Here is a 19,920-nt window from a genome sequence, read left to right on the forward strand (position 1 = left end):
TGTCCGTTCTTATTTCCGTTCTTATTTCAACAGCGCTCTCACATTCTCCTTACATACTTAACCTAATTTAAAAGCTAAAATGTTATATTGCAACAATGAATTTCAAAAACTCATCTTCACAAATTTGAAAACCGTCATAACCAATTCGAAAACCAAAAGGATTACCCCAGATTATCCATTTGTTGTTTGTGGGCAAAACGATTACAAATTTCGAATAATTTTTCAAATCATTTGACTATTCAACTGAATCATGAATCTTTCAATTTTCTCTGCTATAATATTTTCAATTACTATTGCAAGTTCGGCAATCCCAATCTCTGAAAATTACGTATCCTGGAGCTCTGACTCGAATTGTCTGGACTTTGATGATAGTCGTGATCCGAATGCCGTCTGTGAGGTAGGAAGGGTTCAAAAAAATTTTCTGAAAAATATATTATTTCAGTATCTGGTGCTAAGAAAACATAGATATTTATATTTAAAAAATAAAAATTTTGAGCTGCAATAAAATTTACTGTTTCAACATACACATATTGATAAATAGAAACAACAGTGATTAGTGAAATCAGAAAATGTTGAATTTTCCCACAAGAAACATTATTCAAAATTAGAGCATTTCAGGCAACTACAACTTGGAAGCGATCTGAAAATTCTTCTTGCATTGTTTCGGTATACTATGTCAAAAAGGAAAAGTCGTCTGGAACATCAAATGGAATACCCCAATGCTCAAAGACACCGTGAGCAGACTTGATTAATTAGGAAAACAAAATTGTCAATTATTTCAGATGCGACGCCACCGAAAAAATAGTCGTCGATTGTGAAACTGCATTCAGAGAGAAATTGGCAAACATTAATCATTGAAAATATATATTTTTTGGGCGGTTTTTATCAAAAACCTCTTTAAAGTTAACAATGATGTTCAATACTCGACTAATCATTATTGTAGTGGCATGTATTAAATGAAGTATTGAAACATGTGAATTTAATTTTTGATTCAAATTTCAACATGGTATGTACAAGTTTACAAACACAATAAATTCGATAACTTTGCAGCCGACATAAATCAAGGCGCGCGATAATTAACTCGATATTTTAGGTCATCTTTACTGGTATAACAAAATTTGTAATGTAAATGGAAACTGCGCGGCGGCAAACATTAGAATAGGTTTATAAGTCGCAAAAATGTAGAAGGCTATATGAAGTAGATCAAACTGTAAATTCTAAAAGCCATTAGCAACCGAAAAACTGTTTTTTTTTTGAAGAACTAGGTTTGGAATAAGATTTTAATCGACTTTTTCAACGTTTTTTTTTCAAAAATAGTATCCGTTATACCACGAAGATTGTTGTTACATCAAATAAAAATACATTAATTATTTTATTGAAACAGTAAATAATTATTTTGTCAAAACTGCCCCGTTACCCAACATATTTCCAAACAAGTTTCCCAATGCGTACGGCGGAGTATCCACATTTGCATCCCGGCAATACGTCTTCGCTTGTTGATTTATAGTCATTATTTCAAGTTGACTAGCAGAACTCATGTCTGTCACAATCTTATTAACCATCAAATATCTCTGGCGTTTTGGAATGTAGTAGAAACTGGGTTGACTGGTGAGGGACACGATTTCTGAGTAGCCTTGGCGGACCTGAATCGAATTTTTAAATAAGTTTTATAAATATTAACATTCACAGTTTCAAAATTGAAACTTTAAAAATTCAGAAAAAAACCAAGTTACCGGTAAAGAAGCATCCGCCAGCAAACCTTTGATGTACTCTTGTGACTTTGTGATGTTTGCAAGCGCCGAATCAGTGAATGACTGAAACTTTTAATTGGAATTTGATGATGAATCTGGTATTGAGATTAGTTGAAATGCCTACATTTCACTGGGAACTTGAAGCAATATTTTTTTTGGTTTTTTTTAAATTGAAGTTGAAACGTTGAAACTAAATTCTTGATTAATTTTTTTAAACAAAATATCAAACTCACACTTTCAATAGAATCCATCAACGTAGAAGCCCTGTCAATGTAGAATTCGGTCTGTGCAGCCTCAATGAATTCTTCTTCCTTGCGACGATGCTTGAGATCCTGGAAATTGAAACATGAAATTTCAAAAGAAAACTCAGAAATTAAACAAACATGGTTTTTCACTATTTGTTGTCATTAAGTGTAAACAAGCACGTGGCGGGAACTTTTTCCACTTTTTATTTTTTTTTCAAAATTACTGTTTCAAAAATCTTGTATTACTTATGCGGTAGGAAATTATTTTAGTTCCAGCTCCGTAGAGTGTTTCAAAAAAGCGAAAAAAGGTTGTTTCATGAAATTAATAAATGCTTGAATGCAAATTAAAACCAATGAAAAGTTTCCGAAATTCATCAAATGTTTCGCGTTGCTGTATTTGTATCTGAACAAAAACTTCATTAGTGTTAGTTTCGAAATCTTCTTTTTGATGTAATCATTCAAATTGAAACTTAGCATTAATCTTTTCGTAACATTTAAATTTTTTGTTTTTTTAATGCCTAATTTGATAGGAAATTGGAAAATTTCATTCTAACAACTTTACGGTAAGAAATATGATTGCAACTATAATAAATATTTACTGTTTCACAGTCTTTGTTTAATTTGTAGAACATTATGTTTCACATTTTTATTAAAAGCAGAAACTAAATTTTAGGATTTGAAGTTTTTAATTACAAAGGCTATAAATAAAAAGAACAATGATTTGGCAAACCTTGAATATTTTCTTGAGAAGAACAAATTTGCATTTTTTTCATGGTATTAAACTGTTTCATGAAACTTTTTTAAATTCTCAAGATTATGTGTGTCTTGTTTGGATGAGTACATATGTGATAAATTTTTAATTAATTTTTGGTACCACATTTTGTTCCAGCCGAAAGTTGGAAAGTGGTGCTGCGCCCGACATCTCACCGGTTGGCATTCCACAGTTTACTGCCAGAACCCGCAAGGTGTCGGGCTCTCTAACATTTCTTATCTCTGATGATCAGTTACCTCCAACATATGTAGCAACTGATTGTATCCCGGACTGCTCTGATCGATTTTCTGACTAATTGTAAAATCTTTTGGCGTCGATTTGGTCCAGTACACTGGTGGAATACTCTCAATAGGTAGATCAGTAGATCCATCAATTGGAGAATCCGTGGATCCTCCTGGAACATCTGTGGACCCGCCTGGGTAGTCCGTTGATCCATCAGTGTATCTAGTGTAATCTGAAGAATCCGTAAAATCTGTAGAATCTGAGAAACTTCCACTGTTATTTTGTCCAGGTTTCGGCTTGGTAATTGGTTTTGGCATGTATGGCTCTTTTGTGGGCCCTTCTGGAACTCCGGTCTCCATATTATTAATATCAAATGGGGTTGTTGGACCAGTGATATCATCTTCTCCATTTGTATCATCTTCTAGTTTAGCATATTCTGCAGGGTCTACTGGAGGCATTGTTGATTGTTCTGGTACGCCGGGCTCCATACCTTCCATGACTGGAAGTTCTGGACCGGATCCAGAACTTCCGGGCTCATCAACAGGCATCGGTAGAATCATTGGACCACCCGAGTTCTCCGGAAAAGTCGATTCGTTCTTTGAAGCTGATCCATCAGTGCCGGAGTTTTCTGTAATTTACTTTGTTCAGTTAGACTCTTAATTAGACTAAAAACGGTCTCAAAAAGTATAATTTCATAATGAGACACCTTTAAAAATTCTACGTTTTTATGGCGATTGAAAGTTTTGCAGAGAAACAAATACTTATTTTCAGTCAAAATCTTCAAAAAAGCTCCGTTTTGTTACTATCAGACTAAACATCATTTATCAAATATGACAAAATTAATCAAGTACATGAAACAGTAGTCAATTAATCACAAAAAAATTAATTTTTGAAATTTTTTTAGAGAATTGGTTTTAACGTTTTCTTAAAATCGTTAAATTACCTTACTAATAGAGGAAAGAGGTTTTCTTAAAAGTTATTTTTCAAAAGCGGTGACACAGACAATTTAGCAAAATTCAAGATTTTAATAGAGGAAAGAGTGGGAAGCGTGGAACCAAAACTTTAATAGATGCCAAACTTAACAATTTACTGAAACAATATTTTGTCCAACTCACCATCTTCCAGTGATCCATGAAGCAACCCCACCAAAATCGATAACAGTATAATATTTAGGTGTCGCATTAAAATTTGTTGAAAAATTGTTAGAAATAATGTACACGACCGCGACCCCATAAGGGATTTACGAGCGGATTATTGGAAGATTTTTGTGAAACTATTAAACCAACTGTGGACAGGTAGTCTTTTTTCATTCGGTTACAATTTGGTTTTTAGCTTTTTTTTAAACAAGAACATTTTGTTCCCGTTTCATGGTTTTTATGTAACGAATGAAGAATTTTGTCTGATGCTATGTTGTTCTCGGAATGGTTGCTTAATTTATATTTTTGATGATTATGTATTTTAAAACTAAGTTAACAAGATTTGTATTCAAAAAGATGTGTTCAAGAAATATAGACCGCTCTTCTCATATAACAGTAGAGTAAAACTCCAATACCTTCTAAAAAGACATTGAAACTTTCAATTTTTAGTTTAAGAATCCGACTGTTTCTTGCTCCTAATATTTTTAGAGGATGTGAAAATATATCTGCTCCACTGTTGAACTACTTTCCAAATAAAATGAAGACGATTTGAAAATGGCTGAACAATTTGAAGCGGTTTTTCATGAAATACATACAGAAAGACAAGTGTACTCATTAATTTCTTAATTTTTATATTTTCATATCCAGCTGTTGAAAGAGTATTTATTTTTCATTCACTAAAATTATTCAAATCACGAATTTTAGTCCATAGTGACTAAAATACAGGGGGGATTACATCCAATACCTCCGTTATGATCCTCTCATTCAAAAGTACAACCAATTCGACAAAAAACTAAAAAACCGGTCATCCCGTCCTGTCATCATAACTATCCTCACTCTTACTCATCCGACCATTTATCCAGTTACTAGTCAGATCTACTAAAAGTTTTGTTCAGAAACTAAAATGATGTCGAAACTCGTACATTTTGTGTTCTTTTTGTCAATTGCTCTTCATGTAATTGCTCGTGCAACTGAATCCTCGGAATCCGATACTATGGAGTCTTCGAGGTCTTCTTCGTCGGAGGAAATGAGATATAATGAGGATTTAGAAGATTTGGTGAAAGTGGATGCTGGTGTGAGTTTTCAAATTTTCTGGAAATACCAACTTGCCAAAGTCACTCTATTTTAGTAGTCAGTTTTTAATTGCCGTGTTTGGAGGAAACTAACTCATCTTATAACAGTTGAACTAATTTCTGAGGAACGTGAAACTGTCCAAATGATTCCGCGCGAAAACAAAAAACCTTCCAAAAATGAAAATTTCCAATTTTCTAGAAATGGCAAATGACATTGCAGGTTCGGAAAATTTTATAATTCTTTTCAATAAGCGGGCTCAATACATTTCAAAATAGTTGAAAGTTATAAAAACACACATAAGCAGTAGATTTTTTCTCAAGCTAAAGTGTAATAAGAGTGGTTAATTTAAAGTAAAGAAAACGTTGTTCAGAACTACTAACAAGTTTGCAATATTCACAATTTACCAACTATTTGAAACTGTAAATTTTCTTAAATAATTAAAATATTATTATGTTTCAAAGTACTGTAAATACATTTTAAAGCAAATCCGTACAAATGCTAAAGTGTTTTCAAATTCAAAACTCTAATTTTCAGAACTCAACAATCGAAGAAGTGAAAGATTCTTCTGAAAATTCCAAAAAATCTGGAGAAATTGAAGTGAAAAAAGCTGACAAGCCAGCTGCAGAGAACGATCTGGAGAAATTTGATAAAGGATTGAATTCTGATAAGAAGGAGTACGTTCAGAAAAGATCCCATGTTGATTCGATTTCAACTAACTCTACGGAAAATGTAAGTTGGAATTAAGTGAGCGCTTTTAGTAAAATCATGGCAATATTTATGCCAAAGACGTTGTGCTTTACAGACACCTTGAACCAGTAGAATTTTTTCAAGTGGTTATATTTAAGTATAATTATTAATGAAAAACTGTTCTGAAATTTGAAAAATAAAATGTTATAAAAATTTATGTGGCTGAAAAACTAGATTGATCGACTAGTAATAAATAAACACCTTGAAAAAAAAAATCAAAAATTCTAGTAAAGACAAAAAACGAAAAACTAATTTCCAATTGCCGAAAACTATAATTACCACACTTTATTTAACCAAAAAATTTGTTCATTGTTCAAAACCTCTTTAAACTATCTATAAAATATTTCGACTGTTTCATATAACTTATTTAAAACTGTCGAAATAATCCCGTTTGGTAACATATATTTCTGATTAAAAAAAAAATGCAAAATGAAGGTTTCCAATAAAATAACTGTTTCACGATTCTTATTAAGCAGTTTTGATGCTTTTTGTTTTCCAGCTATCCGACGATGAAATGGATGTAATGGCTCATCTCAACAAGACAATGGACAGTGAAGAGGATATGCAGAAGAACAATGAAACTGTTCTTGGAATTGATACTTTTGGGGCGCCGGGGATTTAAATTTTGATTTTTTTTTGACTTTTTTATTTGGTTTTAAACTATAAAAAAAAGATGAGAAACATAGTTGAATGGGAAATTTGATTTTTTTTTTAATATTTTGAAAAATAAATATTTCTGTTGCAGTCACTTATTAATAGTTGTGAATCATAAACGTAGGTCAATGTTTGTAATTTCTTGAGAAACCAGCGCCAAAAAAATGAAGGCATAGATTAGCTCTTTTAGTTAATGACCGCAGAATCAAAAGCTAGGGACGTCGAAAGCTAACTGGATATTATTGGGAAAACGGGGTCAACAGACAAACCAGGAACCATCAATCGAAAAATACAAAAAAAAACGTTTTTTGTGCATAAATTAATCAGGAAATACTAAATAGGAGTTTGTCGAATTAAATTTTTGTGAAAACATTTTTTACTCATACATTTTCGCTAACTCAATTAATTCGTATTATTTTTTTGTTCCCCATTTGGACTGTTCGCAAGAGTCCCTGATTCTTTAAATATTTTGTCGCCCAACAAAAAAGTTTTATAAAAATTTAAACTTCAAACTTTCCAACACCAAAACAACCGTGACATCACTGATACTATAATTTGACGAAATTGTTCTCAAAAACTAGTTTTCAATTCTATTCCAGTGTTAAGAACAACACAACAACATCAATGACTTTTCTTCACAACGGTCAGATTTATATGAATTATGTGAAATTGACAAAAAATTTTTATATTTGAGATAAAAATCCTTTATCTGGGTTTGAACAAAAATTTAATCTGAAGTTCTTCGTTCGGTTGCAAAAAATATCTCTGGAAAAATTGAAACAATTTTCTTTTTTTTTAAGTTTTGAAGATTGTCTATTAAAGTATTGTTTTAAGAATAATAAACGCCAGACGTCCTTAAAAATCCCTGTTTCAGAATTGTTTAAAAAAAAACAAAAATATCATCACTTACTACTACGACAGGAGATGAATACAAACTGACAACTTCCAGGATAGACATCACTCTCAGAAAATAAAACGCCGTTTAATCAACACTTTGAAACATTATTTTTTTTGCTTCACATCAATTTTCTCCCGGCCTAATTTCTATATAAATTGTTAAAAGTTCGATTCGGTACCACAATAGCAATATTTTAATTTTAAGAAATTTCAACATATTTCTAAGGTATGAAAACTAAAACTCCGGAAAAGTTAAAAAAAAAATCGCTTTAAAATTGATGGCTATATTTAATTTAAAATGACCATGCCAATTTATCAAATTACCGTAAAACACAGATGTTTTTATAGGGACGCCGAATTTCTGTAGTCCATTTCAACAGACAAACCTAAATCTATTGAACAAATTATCCACTCTTTCAGTAAGTTCATTAAAACTTCACAATGGTTTTTAAAACGATGAGATAAATTTTTGAAAAAAAATATTTCAAAAAGAAAACTGAATGTGACAATGACAAGATGGGTGAGCATAAAATTGCCTCAATTTTATTCAGAAGACTATCACTAATGTGAGAATGAAAAACTGCAATAATAAACTTTTTTTCGATATTTTTACAACAAATCTCAGACCAAAATTATTGATGTTTCTTTCCAAATATTTGTCTAAAACAGATTACGATTACCATTTATTTAAAACAACATTATTTTTTTAACACTTTGAAACTGTAGTTTTTAAGTTGCATGTCCTGGTTCGATTTCTATTTATGAAAGGACAGGAAGCATTTTATCTCAAAGCATAGAATCCATGTGTTTATTCAACAAAAATAATCACATTATTAACATCGGTTTCTATTTTAGAGTTTCTACATACCCGGATTCTGTTTTACCAGACGAAATAGTCACAGACTGATTTGTACTTCTGAACATATTTAACAAAACATCCACTGTTTCAGTAAGTTTACAAGAATAATGCTTTTTACTAGTCTTTACTGACAACGGCTTTGTGAGAAAAATAATTTTAGATTTTCAAATATTTTAGAGATTTTATGAAGCAAGTTTTTCTTCGAGGAAAACGTGAGAAACGAGTATTTCCAGTACAAAAAAATCTAGTTACATGATGAATAAAATTAATATCTCATTACCAGTGATCATTGTTTTTTTTTAACATTTTGAAACGGTAACTTTTTTTTAAATTTTGCTTGTTTCCTGAATTTCACACAAAATCCCTCCCGGCTCGATTGCAATAAATAATATGAAAAAGAATTTATTTTACATATTTTGTCTACCTTTCTGTTTCTGCTTTCCTTCTACATCAGAAGTGATCATTTTTATTTTATAACATTTTGAGAAACTGATACTGTAAGGTAGTTTCAATTTTCGAGTGATCATTGCTTACAAATCTCAAAATATCAGTTAAAAAATTATGATTTTAATTTAATTCAAATTGTTATAAAGTACGATTTTTATTAGAATAACGGACGCCGGATATCTGGAATCCGTTTTACAAGACAAATCGGACTCTAGTCTGGCTTGTAGCCCTGAATCTGATTAACAAAATTATCCACTGTTTTAGTATGTTTAGAAAAAAATGGGGTGTAGAAACTTTTCATTCCTGTTTTGAATCGGCTGCAGTGTATGAATATTTTCCAAGATTCTAAAATTTCAATATTGAAATAGTCCTCGGTAAATTTTTGTGAACATTTTTTTTTGAATGAAAAACTTTATAAAAATTACTACTGCAAATTTTTGTGTGCCTTCAAAAACATAAACAATAAAATTTATAACTGTCTCTGCTAACACCAATAAACTGTATTTTTATAAATTTCTTTTTGAAACCAACCGAAAAAACAATCTAACATAAACATAAATTACAACACATTATTTCAAAAAAACAAACTAGGAAACCGTATTTTTTGTGTTCTCTCGGAATTTCCAAAAAAAAGTCTCTCAAATTTTAATAATTTTAACGGGTTTTCAAAGCACTCTAATATCAATTTTTCCAATTTTGAAATTCTTGTTCATCCATTTCATATTTTTTCAAACTTCCCATCATCAAAAAAACACCGTTAAAGTTTCAGTTTTAACCTTTTACCAACTTACCACCTACTGTGAATTCTGTCAACATTTACCATCTCAAGGTTGGAATACAACTTGATTGATGAGGGCAGGTGTGGTCAATGATATCGAAAAAAATTCAAAACAAAATGAAAACGTGTTACTACTACCACACCCCGTTTTTGGACCAAAAAAATACTATTTATAAAATTTTATATGTTTTTTTTCTCACAGTGTATACAAATGCGCTCATTAGAAAAAATTTTTAATTCATTTTTGAAATGGAGATAGTGAAACAGTAAATTTATCCTATCAAAAATTGAATATAATATAACGAAAATTTTACTGTTTTAACAAGTTTTAAATTACAAAACCAATACCTTTTATTTTCCTCTTAATATCCACAATTTCCCTTTACAAGATAACTATAAACTTTTCAACTTCTTATAGCTATCAAATTTGTTTGGAAAACTTTCATGTTTCATTATAGTGTGAAAATTATCAAATTCCCAAAATTCTTTGATCAACTAGTAAAACATTTTTAAAAATCAAGTTCAAATCCTTACAAAATTCCAGTAATGATTCTCCACTCCCTGATTCTTGTTTCTGCGGTGTCTTTGGTCTCCTCACTGGACACTACAAAAACCATGACGTCACAGCTACACGAGTTCCAAATGAACAACTCGGCCGGTGTAATGTCTGCATTGGAAATGTTACCAAAGGTATGGTCAACGGGGGAATGTGTGTAGAAATTGGATAGAATTTTCGAAGAAAAAAAAAAGTAAAATGAGAAAAAAATATTAACTGTTTCTATTAGTTCAGAAATACTCAAGACATAACTTTTGTCTCATTCATTTAAATTTTATGATTAATCAATGTATATTTTTGTAAAATTCGTCCGAAATTTCCCAGTTTTAGGAATGCTCCAAAAACGGCAAAAAATACCAACCTAACGAGGAATTTGAAATTGGAAATCTTCGATACAAATGCCAAAAATACGGCGTTTACACAATTGAAGGATGCAAGAGAAAAGATGGAACTACAATGAAATTGGGGGAATCTGCGGTAGTGGACAACGTGAAGCATCAGTGCCTTGGAATGGGTTCATCGGTTTTTTATAAGGAAACTGTGAGTTTTTGGGGATTAGAAAATGGTTTATTGCAAGAGTTTTGGAGGGTTTCATCCAATTCTTCAAATATTTAGACCTCTGATGTTAAACTCTCAATTTTTAAAATAATTTTTAACTATGTTTCAAAGCACTTATGTTATTTATCTGAAACTGAAAGCCAAAATATAAAAATTTATGTGAAGATAGATTGGCCGTCACATTTTTACGCAGTTTCAGACAAACCCATAAAAATATAGACTTTCAATTTTTTATACTCCAGAATCATCACAAACGGTCCTAAACTAGTTCCATAATACTTCAATACCATTTACTGTAATCTTGTAACAGTAAAAATTTTACGTTTCTCGGATTTTACTGTAGAAGTAAATTTTGATAAGTTGAAGTTTTTAAAACACAACGGTCAATAATTTTTACAGGTTTAATATGGCAATTTTTTCTAAAATAATTCTTGTTGAGCCAACATAGAAGCGTTTAAAACAATTTTCGCAAAGAAATTGCTGTAACTTTACCGTAAAAAGCATCAACGTGTTGGAGCATCAACTAATTTTTCAGGGTTACGAATATTAAAAAAACTACAAAAACCACTATTTTGAGATAATAAATTAGTTAATGTGTTTTTTTCTGTGGTTTTTATTACATAAAAATGTGTCAGTTGGAAATGTTTAATATCTTTTCGTTCAACAATTATCAACATGTCAAAACAGCGGAAATTTTTTTCGATACAAATTATTTTTTTGTTAAATATTTCTTCAACTCGTCCTTTTAAATATCATAAATTTTGAGAAATCGAAGCTTTATCGAAAAAATATTCATATTTCAATGTATGTTAAACGGTATGCCTTGAAATTTTTTTTACTGTTTCAAGTTCTCAATATCACAACAGTTTCATGAATAGCATCATTGGTGCATGGCGTGGCTTTGTTAAAAAAAAGTATTACCTTCAGACATGTGGAGTGATGGGAATGCCAGAATGTGACAAAGTTCCATTGCCAAAAGGATTTGAAGCAGCAATGAAGAAACACGGAGAGAAAAATGAAGTTCCGGTAGGTTTTGAGAATATTGGAATTGGGAAATAGCTTTTTTTCAGCAAAAAATATTTTATTTTGTGAAATTTAATATTTTTGGAAATGCGATTTAAAAAACGAAAAATACAAAATGGAAACCGTCATGAGATTAGTATCGGTTCATTTTCTATAATTAAAAAAACATAGTGAAACATGATAAACTTGGCAAAATATTTCATAAAGTCACATATTTCAAATAAAGCTTCCAAATGAATTAGACTTTCTTAAAATGTCTAAAATTCCATAAGTTATATTGTTCAGGGAAAAACCAATGTTGATGGTGTGGACTTGCCAAAGGGATGGTCATTGGTTGATGGTGGAAAAAAGCCAATAACTGGAACAAATGCATCAGTTGTTACTCATATTCTGATGTTCAATCCAACACAACTCAGAGCAAAAAGAGGTGGATTCAAGGGGGCGGGAGTTGGAAGTGTCATTGGGGGTTTGTTTTTTTAAAATAATTTTCAATGAAAACTCGACAAAGAGAACAATTGAGTTTTCGTAAACTTTTCCAGATTTATAAACTATTTGAAACAGTAGTTACTGTTTTTTTTTCAAAATTGGTTTTGCTTATCAAATTCTTCATTTTTATGTCAATTTAAAATAGTGGAGAGCAGCAATTTCTGCATGTCGAACCATTTTTTTTTCAAAACTGATATTTCCGAAAATATCTAGTGGGAATTTTTTTTCTTTTATAAACAAGGAACACTTACAACTGAGAATTTTGAACTTTTCTTAAAATTATCTATGTTTACTTTTCGTTATGTTTTGGAAATAAGTATGACTACACTTTGCAGTTTAAATTCGTTTTTAGAACGTGGCAATCAGACCTGTGTGGCATTCGGCATTCGGCATATGCCGATGCCGGCATAATGCCGGTTTTTGGAGCACGGCATATGCCGTTATGCTGATTTGAAAATTCACGGCATATGCCGAAAATGACGTTATGCCGAAAAATAAAATGACCGGCATAACGGCATAATGCCGACATTATGACGGCATTATGTCGTTTTTTCCTGCATTTTTGGCTTTGGTTTTTTTTTGTCAAAAACCATATTTTCATAATTATCCGATGAAACATAAAGATGTTTAAAGAGACTAAAACTGGTCCAAAACCACCGAATTTCATAATGAGACTTCGCAAAAAATTTTCACAAATTGCCGGTCAAATTTTCGAAAAAAAAAAAGAGCCAAATTTTGCTAAAATCTCAGTGAAAATTTCAGAAAAACAAAAATCCAGCAGCTGTGACAAAGAAAAGTGCGCGAAATTTTAGATTTTAGCAAAATTTGGCTCTTTTTTTTTTCGAAAATTTGACCGGCCATAAAAAATTTTTGGAAATTTTTTGTGAAGTCTCATTATGAAATTCTGTGGTTTTGGACCAGTTTTAGTCTATTTAAGCAAAATACCCACAAACTGTACTCCCCCTTTAACATACTTACAATTTTTTTTGCACGTTTTCAGTAATTTCCATGATATAAAAAAACAAACAGTACACTACCAGAGTACTCCATTAAATATTATTTTGAAAATGGAAAATTTAATGTTTTGCGAAGAAAATGAGAATTTTGTGTGAAATTCTCGAAAATCTCACTAATGATCCGTCAGAAGTTGCTCATTGGACTTACATAAAAGATCGAATGAAATATATCTAATATGTAAGTCGCATGAGCACCTTCTGACGGATTCCTAGTCAGGGTGTCCCATAGCATTTGGACGGTCGACTTTTCAAATTTTTGCTCTTTTGCCTTCAATTTTGAAATGTGAGTATAAAATTGTAGATACAGAGGTTTTTTGGTATGCTGCATCCGATGTCAATATTAGTTTCCCAAAAAAGTTTGCAGATGCCCTATACAGCTCAAGTGGAGGGGGTTTCATAGCTGTTGGTCGCATTAAAGTACTCCTACAAAAACATAAAAACATCTAACCAGTAACCCCAACTCAATATCTTGTCAAAAGCCAAAAATTGTGCATACCTGTAGTGTTACGTCACATACCAAAATCAGACGAATACTATTTTTTAGATATTGGTAATGATATAAAGCACATGGAAGTTTGATTGAAAACATTTAAATCTTGTTGATTTTTTTGTAACTGGAAAACAATAGTTCAGAATGCCGAAATGCCGAATGCCGGCATAATGCCGGTTGTTGGAGCGCGGCATATGCCGAAATGCCGATTTCAAAATTCACGGCATATGCCGAAAATGCCGTTATGCCGAAAAGAAAAATGGACGGCATATCGGCATAAAAACTATTATCGAAGTTTTGGCCAAGGATCGTGAGAAATCCAATATTTCTTACGAAAATTCTTCCCAACTGGGCTCCACTGGATTTGATTCATCGAAACCGCGAAGTGTGCTTTATTCGGATATCTCTGCTAAACGAGCTATTGCAAATAAGGAGATGAATGAAAAGTTATCAATGGTTACGGAGTTCAATGTCATCAAAGACAAGGCTTACCTGGCTGTTATCGAAAATCTGAAGGACTCGAAATCGAATACACAAGGTGACGAAGATCTTAAACTTATTTCCAAATTTACTACTGAGTTCTCTCTTCCCACCCCAGTTGAAGCTTTCCGAGTTAGATGCAAAAACCCTGATATTCCCTCTCGCCCAACCAAAGTAAGATTCTTGTCCAAATCCGATCGTGACGCTTTCCTCTCTGGCTTTTATAAAAACTCTCGTACTTTCTCTTCTTGGCCAGCCTCAGCTCGTCCTATCCGTGCGCGACGTGACATGTCTTACAATGAGCTCGATATCCTTCGGGATGCCCGAAAGCGTGTCTACGAAGCAAACAAGGCAGCTGGAATGGTCCTTCACATTATTCGAGATTTAGATGTTATTGATCTTGAAACGCCTCGCCCATTCCGCACTCCCCCTGTTTCTTCTTCTACACTTTCTGCGTAGGTACACGGCCGCCTGACACTGGACCATGAACTAACTTTATCTTCAAAATCAAACTATAGTCAGAAATTACCAGTTTTTAATTTATATACTAAAATCGATAAAACAACCGTACATTTAAAGGCGGCATCCGATGATGTTTCTGAGTCAAGTTCGGTTTCTTGTTTACTTGCCAACGCTCGATCAATTGCTTCCCTTGAAAAAATAACATTTACTCATGATTTCATGATTGCAAATAATATTGACATTCTTTTACTGTGTGAAACATTCTTAAACGACGCGTTCACTGAAAATATCTGTTCGAATTCCAATATTAGCTGTTTCCGAGCCGACCGCCCTAAATCTCATCCAAAAAAAGGTGGCGGAGGTACAGCAGTATTCTTCAAAAAAGAACTAAATTTAACTCCTGTTTCACTACAGAATATTGTATACGAAAATCATTACTGCGATCTTTTAGTTGTTGAACATAACCCTTCCAAAGTGAGATTTGTCTTAGTTTATCGTCCACCCAGCACCACTATACAGCAAACCTCCGAACTATTCAAATACATTAGTCTGATGATAGAAAACCCACTTCTTCACCATGTTATACTAGGAGACTTTAACCTGCCTTCAATACGATGGGTTCCTGACACGATTCCTTTCCAATCCAAAATTATAGCTGACTGGATGACATCTCACAACCTTAAACAATTAGTGTACTCCCCTACTCGTACATCTTACATGGGAACCCAAAACTTCTTAGATCTCATCTTCACAGACGCTCCAGAATATGTCCACAACGTGTCAGCTAGTTCTCCATTCATGTCCTCAGATCATCTGTCTGTTGAATTTGAAATGCCGCTAAACCAAAAGCGTGCCAAACCGACACCTTTAACAGAAAAAAAGCTTCATTTCAGAAAATGTGACTTAATGAAACTCAACGCTCATTTTTTCTCCTTTAACTGGCCCAAACAACTTTCCTTCTTTTCAACACCTGATAGCAAACTAGCTCATTTCCTGCGTATATTTAACGAACTTATAGCTGATTATACGCCTCTAATGTCCCATCCCCCACGTGTTAGAAATGTGCCAGTAACTGGGAAAAAACTCTATCGAACACTGAGAAAACGTCACCCAAAGAGCCTATCAACGAACCTCAAAAAAAGAGTCAAATTAAGATTATTATCAATTAGGAAAAACATAAAAAAGCATGAAAGTAAAATCATTGAATCTAAAAATACACGCAGTCTTTTTGCATTAGTACGCTCTCGTATTTCTCAGAGTTCTTCCTTAACCCACCTATCTGTAAATAATTCTATTATGCGGGACAATACTGATATGGCCAACGAATTTGCCAAAATCTTCTCAAAAAGTTTCGAAAAGTCTCCCCCTGACTTCCCTGCTCTCCCTGCCCTTGAACCAGTAATAACGCCTATTGATACCCATCCATTGACCCTGTCAAATCTGATAAAGAAACTTAAACCTAAATTAGGTTACTCCCGCGATAACATTAACTTTTTCATATTGAAAAAATGCGCAGACTCCATATCCTTACCTCTATCTCTAATATTCAGCGAGTTTCTATCAACCAAAACATTCCCTGTGTGTTGGAAAGAGTCAACCGTAGTGCCAATTTTCAAGAAAGGTAACGCCTCTGATCCTGAAAATTACCGTCCCATCTCGTTGACCCATCCATTATCGCGTTTGTTCGAAAAATTAGTACTTCAGAGCATTAAGAAAACGTGTGCCAACAAACTATCAAAAATCCAATTTGGATTTTTAAACAACCGCTCATGTACGTTAGCGCATCTAAACTCTTCCACGTTCTGTCACTCTATACTATCTCACCCTAGAAAATTTTTAGATATAGTCCTGTTCGATTTTCGAAAAGCGTTTGATACAGTCCCGCATAACCTACTCATTCTCAAACTTAAAAATTTTGGTATCGATGATAATTTATGTGACTGGTTCCAGTCCTTCATTTCCAATAGAACGTCTACAGTTAAAGTATCAAATAGTATGTCTACTTGTAAATACAGTATTTCTTCGGGTGTCCTCCAAGGCACTGTCACTGGACCTTTTTTATTTCTCATTTACATCAACGATCTGCTTGAACAATTCCCAGCTGATGTCCACGTGACGGCATTTGCCGATGACGTGAAAATTTCCAGTGAAAATATCGAAAGCATTAAAAAAAGTATATCCATTATCGAACAATGGTGTGATATTTGGAAACTTAAGCTAGCTGAAAATAAAACCCAAGTACTACACATAGGTAAACTAAACCCCAAAACTGATTATCTTGTAAATGGTCATAAAATTAGTGTGTGCTCAAAAGCTCGTGATCTTGGTATTTGGGTGGACGATAAACTAGCATTTGATAAACATATTCACTTGATTGTAAACTCAGCAATTTTCAAATCCCGTCAAATATTGAAAACATTTCGGTCTACAAACGCTCTTTTTTACTTCAAACTCTTCAATATATACGTCCGCCCAATTCTTGAATTCGGATGTGAAGTTTTCAATCCCAAACTAAAATCACTATCCGAAAAATTAGAAAAACCTCAGCGATATTTCTCCCGTCTTGTATTTAAAAGATGCAAAATCTCATATGAATCGTATGCTGACCGCCTGATACAAGTAAACCAAACGACTCTGAAACATCATCGGCTCCTTCTTATTGCTAAAACATATCATGATATTGTCACGGGTACACGTCACTTCCCCGAATTTACAAAATACCTCAAAAAGTCTAAAACTCCACGATTTCCGTATCAATTGAGTCCCAATGGGCCGTTCATAAATAACATATTCCTCCATAAATATCTTTCCTTTTGGAACAAACTTGCCAAATTATTCAATAAACCAGTGTCAGGCGAAACGTTTACCAAACGCGTCTCAGCTCTACCTCTTGATACCATGATATGATGTGATGCTTTAATCTCAAAACCACCCCCACCCACATTTGACCACGGACTTGTTCCAATCGGTCATCTTATCTTGTTTCTTCTACCCCCCCCCCCCCCACTATTCAATTCTTTGTTTTATATATTGATTTTTAGTTTTTAATTGATTGTCTTTTTTTTCTAATGTTGAATAGTCAGAAGAAGAAAGAAATAAATAAATAAATATGCCGATATGCCGAAAAAAATTTTTGGCGGCATATGCCGTTATGCCGTTATGCCGAAAAATTCCGAATTCCGCACAGGTCTGGTGGCAATCACGGAGTAATTCAATTAAAAATATTTTGCGAATTTATGCATGTACTGAAGCATATTTTCTGTGAATTAAATAGGTTTCATGAGCCCAAGTTTCAAAATTTATAGAATTTGTCTAATTTTCAGTTGAAATGATGCCAGCTGATCAAATAGGAAAACCACTTTCCTCGAAGGGAAATTCTGCTCATTCGTCATCTTCCATGTCGCCCTCTTCCTCATCTTCCCCTTCTTCATCTAAAATAATTGGAACTCAAACCGTCGGAGCAAGTCTTCAAACAATCAAAAGCGGTGACAAACACGACACTGGCCTTGTCGACTTGAATCAACGGAACGATCAAAAAATGAGTGGATCTGATAAAATGAAGGCCGGAAGTGTACACGGATCAAAGTCAAATGTTGATTGGAAGGGAAGAAAAGTGATTGTGAATGGAAAGACTATTGGAGCAGGACCCGGAACTTTCACTTTTGGGAATAAACCAACAGCTTAAGAAGATATTCGAGAAAAATCATTGAAAATATATTCAGTTGTACTTTTTATAAACTTGTCACATAAAATTACTGTTTCAGACAAGCCAAATAAACGTTTTGTTTTCTTCGAAAATTAATGTCGAAAAAGTTAGTGGGGAGTATGCATAAATTGACAAAAATGTAGAAAATTATTATTATTTTATTTTATTTTGTCATGTTTGAGTGGAGTAGTAAGCGAAAGTTATTTATCACAAGTGCCATGTTTTTGAGCAAAAAAGTTGGTCGCGCCAAGACATCCCTAAACTTTTCGACCTTCAATTTTATTGATCTACTCGAAATGAACAGTGGCGCTAATTTTGGAAATTGTTCGTTTTTTTTCGTAAAGATAACTCACTGATTTTCCGTTTTTTTTAATATTCAAATTTTTCAATACTATTAAAGGTGGACTACGCTCAGTGGGGAAAATGCTTTAAAACACGCCTATGGGACCACAATAACCGAATATCATGATTAAAAAATTCAAAAAAATTTTCTAGATTTTATATGATTTTTTGAAAATTGAAAAAATCTCAGTTTTCCCCTGATTCCTATTTGAATTTCCGCCAATTGGATTTGTTCGGTGGAGCGTGCTTGAATTATTTTTATTAACTTATTTTATTTATTCTCATTATTTCACTGATTTTCTTCATTTTCTATGTTTTTTCCTCGGAAAATGGAAGAAATAAACAAGAAAATACAAAATGTTTGTTAAAAAGTAATTGAAAATGCGAAAAACTGTGATATTCTGAGTTCCGACGACGAAGAGCCTGAAATTAGTATATTTGAAAGTTTTAGGAATTTTCAGTTAATTTTTAGTGATCATTCTTCATTTGTCTTGTTTATTTCTTTCATTTTCCGAGGAAAAAACATAGAAAATGAAGAAAATCAGTGAAATAATGAGAATAAATAAAATAAATAAATAAAAATAATGCAAGCACGCTCCACCGAACAAATCCAATTGGCGGAAATTCAAAAATATATTCGGTCATTGTGGCCCCATAGGCGTGTTTTAAAGCAATTTCCCCACTGAGCGTAGTCCACCTTTAATTTCAGTGACCTCTGCGACAAAGCATGTTTGGCCCGAATCCCAGAGGATCTTCAGACAGTAATGTTCGTAACAATTGGGGAAAAATGAAAATTTCAGACTTCAATTAACTTGCCGGAAAATGTGGATGTTTAGTAGGAGGTTACCTATTCCATATTTGAAATTTGGAAAGCTTATTAAGTTTTACAAACATAAGTTTTTTGCCGGTTTCAACAATTGAAAAAATAAATAAATATTTGCTCAGTTATTTGCCATCTTCCTCTATTAATATTGCACCCCATTGTTCAGCTTTGCCAGTTGATATCCCAGTTGTCGTTTGTTCTATTTAAAAATTGTCAATTGTCAAAACGTTTTAACTTTTTCTATTGTTTTGTAGGGAATTATTAAGTACAATCTTCATAATGAACTCAGATATAACCTTTAAAATTTGTGTAGTGTGAAGAAACAATAGAAGAATGATTAATGTTTAATATAAATTTATTTGAAAGCTATAGTTTTTCTGAAACTGTAATAACTTT

The 19,920-nt window shown here is 32.8% G+C and overlaps 4 protein-coding genes, 70 non-coding genes and 2 pseudogenes across 76 annotated transcripts; 33 read left to right on the forward strand and 43 right to left on the reverse strand.

Moving 5' to 3' along the window:
• The first annotated feature begins 12 nt into the window (after positions 1 to 12).
• 21ur-14019 lies at positions 13 to 33 on the forward strand. The gene has a single exon (NR_058506.1).
• On the forward strand, positions 14 to 34 carry 21ur-6611. Its single transcript, NR_058507.1, has one exon.
• A 196-nt stretch (positions 35 to 230) lies between these two features.
• Positions 231 to 978, forward strand: R05A10.4 (UPF0375 protein R05A10.4). Its single transcript, NM_070317.3, has 3 exons — positions 231 to 397; positions 619 to 734; positions 783 to 978. The coding sequence occupies exons 1-3, from the start codon at positions 251 to 253 to the stop codon at positions 856 to 858; spliced, it is 339 nt and encodes a 112-aa protein (NP_502718.1). The 5' UTR covers positions 231 to 250; the 3' UTR covers positions 859 to 978.
• On the forward strand, positions 558 to 578 carry 21ur-5674. Its single transcript, NR_058508.1, has one exon.
• Positions 907 to 927, reverse strand: 21ur-1229. Its single transcript, NR_058509.1, has one exon.
• A 338-nt stretch (positions 979 to 1,316) lies between the features above and the next one.
• Positions 1,317 to 1,337, reverse strand: 21ur-3186. The gene has a single exon (NR_058510.1).
• Positions 1,338 to 1,355: 18 nt separating this feature from the next.
• On the reverse strand, positions 1,356 to 4,223 carry R05A10.3 (DUF148 domain-containing protein; the record flags this gene model as incomplete). The annotated part of the gene is made up of 5 exons (NM_070318.2): positions 1,356 to 1,643; positions 1,734 to 1,814; positions 1,985 to 2,083; positions 3,005 to 3,618; positions 4,106 to 4,223. The coding sequence occupies 5 exons, from the start codon at positions 4,221 to 4,223 to the stop codon at positions 1,392 to 1,394; spliced, it is 1,164 nt and encodes a 387-aa protein (NP_502719.1). The 3' UTR covers positions 1,356 to 1,391.
• On the reverse strand, positions 1,534 to 1,554 carry 21ur-3988. The gene has a single exon (NR_058511.1).
• Positions 1,832 to 1,852, reverse strand: 21ur-8176. Its single transcript, NR_058512.1, has one exon.
• Positions 2,267 to 2,287, forward strand: 21ur-4095. The gene has a single exon (NR_058513.1).
• Positions 2,351 to 2,371, forward strand: 21ur-8557. The gene has a single exon (NR_058514.1).
• On the forward strand, positions 2,420 to 2,440 carry 21ur-11538. The gene has a single exon (NR_058515.1).
• On the forward strand, positions 2,423 to 2,443 carry 21ur-15297. Its single transcript, NR_058516.1, has one exon.
• Positions 2,677 to 2,697, forward strand: 21ur-11807. Its single transcript, NR_058517.1, has one exon.
• 21ur-10003 lies at positions 2,825 to 2,845 on the forward strand. Its single transcript, NR_058518.1, has one exon.
• Positions 2,826 to 2,846, forward strand: 21ur-59. Its single transcript, NR_058519.1, has one exon.
• Positions 3,315 to 3,335, reverse strand: 21ur-13387. The gene has a single exon (NR_058520.1).
• Positions 3,780 to 3,800, reverse strand: 21ur-14967. Its single transcript, NR_058521.1, has one exon.
• 21ur-60 lies at positions 3,784 to 3,804 on the reverse strand. The gene has a single exon (NR_058522.1).
• On the reverse strand, positions 3,785 to 3,805 carry 21ur-12784. Its single transcript, NR_058523.1, has one exon.
• 21ur-4988 lies at positions 4,023 to 4,043 on the reverse strand. Its single transcript, NR_058524.1, has one exon.
• A 173-nt stretch (positions 4,224 to 4,396) lies between the features above and the next one.
• 21ur-3027 lies at positions 4,397 to 4,417 on the forward strand. The gene has a single exon (NR_058525.1).
• Positions 4,418 to 4,498: 81 nt separating this feature from the next.
• Positions 4,499 to 4,519, reverse strand: 21ur-6193. The gene has a single exon (NR_058526.1).
• Positions 4,520 to 4,636: 117 nt separating this feature from the next.
• On the forward strand, positions 4,637 to 4,657 carry 21ur-3228. Its single transcript, NR_058527.1, has one exon.
• A 63-nt stretch (positions 4,658 to 4,720) lies between these two features.
• On the reverse strand, positions 4,721 to 4,741 carry 21ur-3049. The gene has a single exon (NR_058528.1).
• Positions 4,742 to 5,020: 279 nt separating this feature from the next.
• On the forward strand, positions 5,021 to 6,690 carry R05A10.2 (Secreted phosphoprotein 1). Its single transcript, NM_070319.3, has 3 exons — positions 5,021 to 5,201; positions 5,735 to 5,929; positions 6,447 to 6,690. Exons 1-3 carry the CDS (start codon positions 5,034 to 5,036, stop codon positions 6,567 to 6,569), a joined length of 486 nt encoding a protein of 161 aa, NP_502720.1. The 5' UTR covers positions 5,021 to 5,033; the 3' UTR covers positions 6,570 to 6,690.
• Positions 5,268 to 5,288, reverse strand: 21ur-7737. The gene has a single exon (NR_058529.1).
• Positions 5,271 to 5,291, reverse strand: 21ur-3269. The gene has a single exon (NR_058530.1).
• 21ur-6117 lies at positions 5,272 to 5,292 on the reverse strand. The gene has a single exon (NR_058531.1).
• 21ur-14013 lies at positions 5,338 to 5,358 on the reverse strand. Its single transcript, NR_058532.1, has one exon.
• On the reverse strand, positions 5,439 to 5,459 carry 21ur-169. The gene has a single exon (NR_058533.1).
• On the reverse strand, positions 5,552 to 5,572 carry 21ur-8436. Its single transcript, NR_058534.1, has one exon.
• Positions 5,555 to 5,575, reverse strand: 21ur-9053. The gene has a single exon (NR_058535.1).
• Positions 5,951 to 5,971, reverse strand: 21ur-2609. Its single transcript, NR_058536.1, has one exon.
• Positions 6,255 to 6,275, reverse strand: 21ur-13110. The gene has a single exon (NR_058537.1).
• Positions 6,256 to 6,276, reverse strand: 21ur-5890. Its single transcript, NR_058538.1, has one exon.
• 21ur-5169 lies at positions 6,343 to 6,363 on the forward strand. Its single transcript, NR_058539.1, has one exon.
• A 40-nt stretch (positions 6,691 to 6,730) lies between the features above and the next one.
• 21ur-7290 lies at positions 6,731 to 6,751 on the forward strand. The gene has a single exon (NR_058540.1).
• Positions 6,752 to 7,031: 280 nt separating this feature from the next.
• 21ur-2689 lies at positions 7,032 to 7,052 on the forward strand. Its single transcript, NR_058541.1, has one exon.
• On the forward strand, positions 7,033 to 7,053 carry 21ur-4108. The gene has a single exon (NR_058542.1).
• Positions 7,054 to 7,201: 148 nt separating this feature from the next.
• Positions 7,202 to 7,222, reverse strand: 21ur-947. Its single transcript, NR_058543.1, has one exon.
• On the reverse strand, positions 7,205 to 7,225 carry 21ur-1008. The gene has a single exon (NR_058544.1).
• On the reverse strand, positions 7,206 to 7,226 carry 21ur-12885. The gene has a single exon (NR_058545.1).
• On the reverse strand, positions 7,209 to 7,229 carry 21ur-1485. The gene has a single exon (NR_058546.1).
• A 282-nt stretch (positions 7,230 to 7,511) lies between these two features.
• 21ur-681 lies at positions 7,512 to 7,532 on the forward strand. The gene has a single exon (NR_058547.1).
• 21ur-15378 lies at positions 7,515 to 7,535 on the forward strand. The gene has a single exon (NR_058548.1).
• Positions 7,536 to 7,537: 2 nt separating this feature from the next.
• On the reverse strand, positions 7,538 to 7,558 carry 21ur-3623. Its single transcript, NR_058549.1, has one exon.
• Positions 7,559 to 7,955: 397 nt separating this feature from the next.
• On the forward strand, positions 7,956 to 7,976 carry 21ur-5472. The gene has a single exon (NR_058550.1).
• Positions 7,977 to 8,153: 177 nt separating this feature from the next.
• Positions 8,154 to 8,174, reverse strand: 21ur-3002. The gene has a single exon (NR_058551.1).
• Positions 8,175 to 8,485: 311 nt separating this feature from the next.
• On the forward strand, positions 8,486 to 8,506 carry 21ur-3775. Its single transcript, NR_058552.1, has one exon.
• A 98-nt stretch (positions 8,507 to 8,604) lies between these two features.
• 21ur-10464 lies at positions 8,605 to 8,625 on the reverse strand. The gene has a single exon (NR_058553.1).
• A 479-nt stretch (positions 8,626 to 9,104) lies between these two features.
• On the forward strand, positions 9,105 to 9,125 carry 21ur-1731. The gene has a single exon (NR_058554.1).
• 21ur-11099 lies at positions 9,106 to 9,126 on the reverse strand. Its single transcript, NR_058556.1, has one exon.
• 21ur-172 lies at positions 9,106 to 9,126 on the forward strand. Its single transcript, NR_058555.1, has one exon.
• A 655-nt stretch (positions 9,127 to 9,781) lies between these two features.
• 21ur-1063 lies at positions 9,782 to 9,802 on the reverse strand. The gene has a single exon (NR_058557.1).
• A 271-nt stretch (positions 9,803 to 10,073) lies between these two features.
• On the forward strand, positions 10,074 to 10,094 carry 21ur-2413. Its single transcript, NR_058558.1, has one exon.
• Positions 10,095 to 10,126: 32 nt separating this feature from the next.
• Positions 10,127 to 18,441, forward strand: R05A10.1 (Abnormal cell migration protein 18-like fibronectin type I domain-containing protein). Its single transcript, NM_001268865.4, has 5 exons — positions 10,127 to 10,272; positions 10,469 to 10,678; positions 11,624 to 11,722; positions 12,005 to 12,185; positions 17,977 to 18,441. The coding sequence occupies exons 1-5, from the start codon at positions 10,129 to 10,131 to the stop codon at positions 18,336 to 18,338; spliced, it is 996 nt and encodes a 331-aa protein (NP_001255794.1). The 5' UTR covers positions 10,127 to 10,128; the 3' UTR covers positions 18,339 to 18,441.
• On the forward strand, positions 10,402 to 10,422 carry 21ur-4046. Its single transcript, NR_058559.1, has one exon.
• On the reverse strand, positions 10,763 to 10,783 carry 21ur-7834. The gene has a single exon (NR_058560.1).
• 21ur-13452 lies at positions 10,766 to 10,786 on the reverse strand. Its single transcript, NR_058561.1, has one exon.
• Positions 10,934 to 10,954, forward strand: 21ur-7161. Its single transcript, NR_058562.1, has one exon.
• On the reverse strand, positions 10,939 to 10,959 carry 21ur-14541. Its single transcript, NR_058563.1, has one exon.
• On the reverse strand, positions 10,940 to 10,960 carry 21ur-3157. Its single transcript, NR_058564.1, has one exon.
• Positions 11,317 to 11,337, reverse strand: 21ur-3876. Its single transcript, NR_058565.1, has one exon.
• On the reverse strand, positions 11,318 to 11,338 carry 21ur-9390. The gene has a single exon (NR_058566.1).
• 21ur-1362 lies at positions 11,581 to 11,601 on the forward strand. Its single transcript, NR_058567.1, has one exon.
• 21ur-4485 lies at positions 11,832 to 11,852 on the reverse strand. Its single transcript, NR_058568.1, has one exon.
• On the reverse strand, positions 12,214 to 12,234 carry 21ur-8429. Its single transcript, NR_058569.1, has one exon.
• On the forward strand, positions 12,605 to 12,725 carry R05A10.10 (annotated as a pseudogene). The gene has a single exon. A coding segment is annotated over exon 1 (121 nt).
• On the forward strand, positions 17,734 to 17,850 carry K01G12.4 (annotated as a pseudogene). Its single transcript has one exon. A coding segment is annotated over exon 1 (117 nt).
• On the reverse strand, positions 17,839 to 17,859 carry 21ur-7764. Its single transcript, NR_058570.1, has one exon.
• 21ur-1149 lies at positions 17,842 to 17,862 on the reverse strand. The gene has a single exon (NR_058571.1).
• Positions 17,843 to 17,863, reverse strand: 21ur-1745. The gene has a single exon (NR_058572.1).
• A 14-nt stretch (positions 18,442 to 18,455) lies between the features above and the next one.
• 21ur-2358 lies at positions 18,456 to 18,476 on the forward strand. The gene has a single exon (NR_058573.1).
• Positions 18,477 to 19,650: 1,174 nt separating this feature from the next.
• On the forward strand, positions 19,651 to 19,671 carry 21ur-12872. Its single transcript, NR_058574.1, has one exon.
• A 172-nt stretch (positions 19,672 to 19,843) lies between these two features.
• 21ur-12514 lies at positions 19,844 to 19,864 on the reverse strand. Its single transcript, NR_058575.1, has one exon.
• Positions 19,865 to 19,920: the final 56 nt, after the last annotated feature.

The sequence above is a fragment of the Caenorhabditis elegans genome, chromosome IV (genome assembly GCF_000002985.6).
Source record: "Caenorhabditis elegans chromosome IV".
Lineage (NCBI taxonomy): Eukaryota > Metazoa > Nematoda > Chromadorea > Rhabditida > Rhabditidae > Caenorhabditis > Caenorhabditis elegans.

What these genes read in the sequence shown, in the direction of transcription:
- R05A10.2 (NM_070319.3), top strand. Translation starts at nt 5,034, where the DNA reads ATGTCGAAACTCGTACATTTTGTGTTCTTTTTGTCAATTGCTCTTCAT. An exon ending in TGGTGAAAGTGGATGCTGGT is followed by an intron (nt 5,202 to 5,734) that starts GTGAGTTTTCAA and finishes TCTAATTTTCAG; the next exon opens with AACTCAACAATCGAAGAAGT. An exon ending in CAACTAACTCTACGGAAAAT is followed by an intron (nt 5,930 to 6,446) that starts GTAAGTTGGAAT and finishes TTTGTTTTCCAG; the next exon opens with CTATCCGACGATGAAATGGA.
- R05A10.1 (NM_001268865.4), top strand. Translation starts at nt 10,129, where the DNA reads ATGATTCTCCACTCCCTGATTCTTGTTTCTGCGGTGTCTTTGGTCTCC. An exon ending in CATTGGAAATGTTACCAAAG is followed by an intron (nt 10,273 to 10,468) that starts GTATGGTCAACG and finishes TCCCAGTTTTAG; the next exon opens with GAATGCTCCAAAAACGGCAA. An exon ending in AGTTGGAAGTGTCATTGGGG is followed by an intron (nt 12,186 to 17,976) that starts GTTTGTTTTTTT and finishes TCTAATTTTCAG; the next exon opens with TTGAAATGATGCCAGCTGAT.
- R05A10.4 (NM_070317.3), top strand. Translation starts at nt 251, where the DNA reads ATGAATCTTTCAATTTTCTCTGCTATAATATTTTCAATTACTATTGCA. An exon ending in ATCCGAATGCCGTCTGTGAG is followed by an intron (nt 398 to 618) that starts GTAGGAAGGGTT and finishes AGAGCATTTCAG; the next exon opens with GCAACTACAACTTGGAAGCG. An exon ending in CCCCAATGCTCAAAGACACC is followed by an intron (nt 735 to 782) that starts GTGAGCAGACTT and finishes CAATTATTTCAG; the next exon opens with ATGCGACGCCACCGAAAAAA.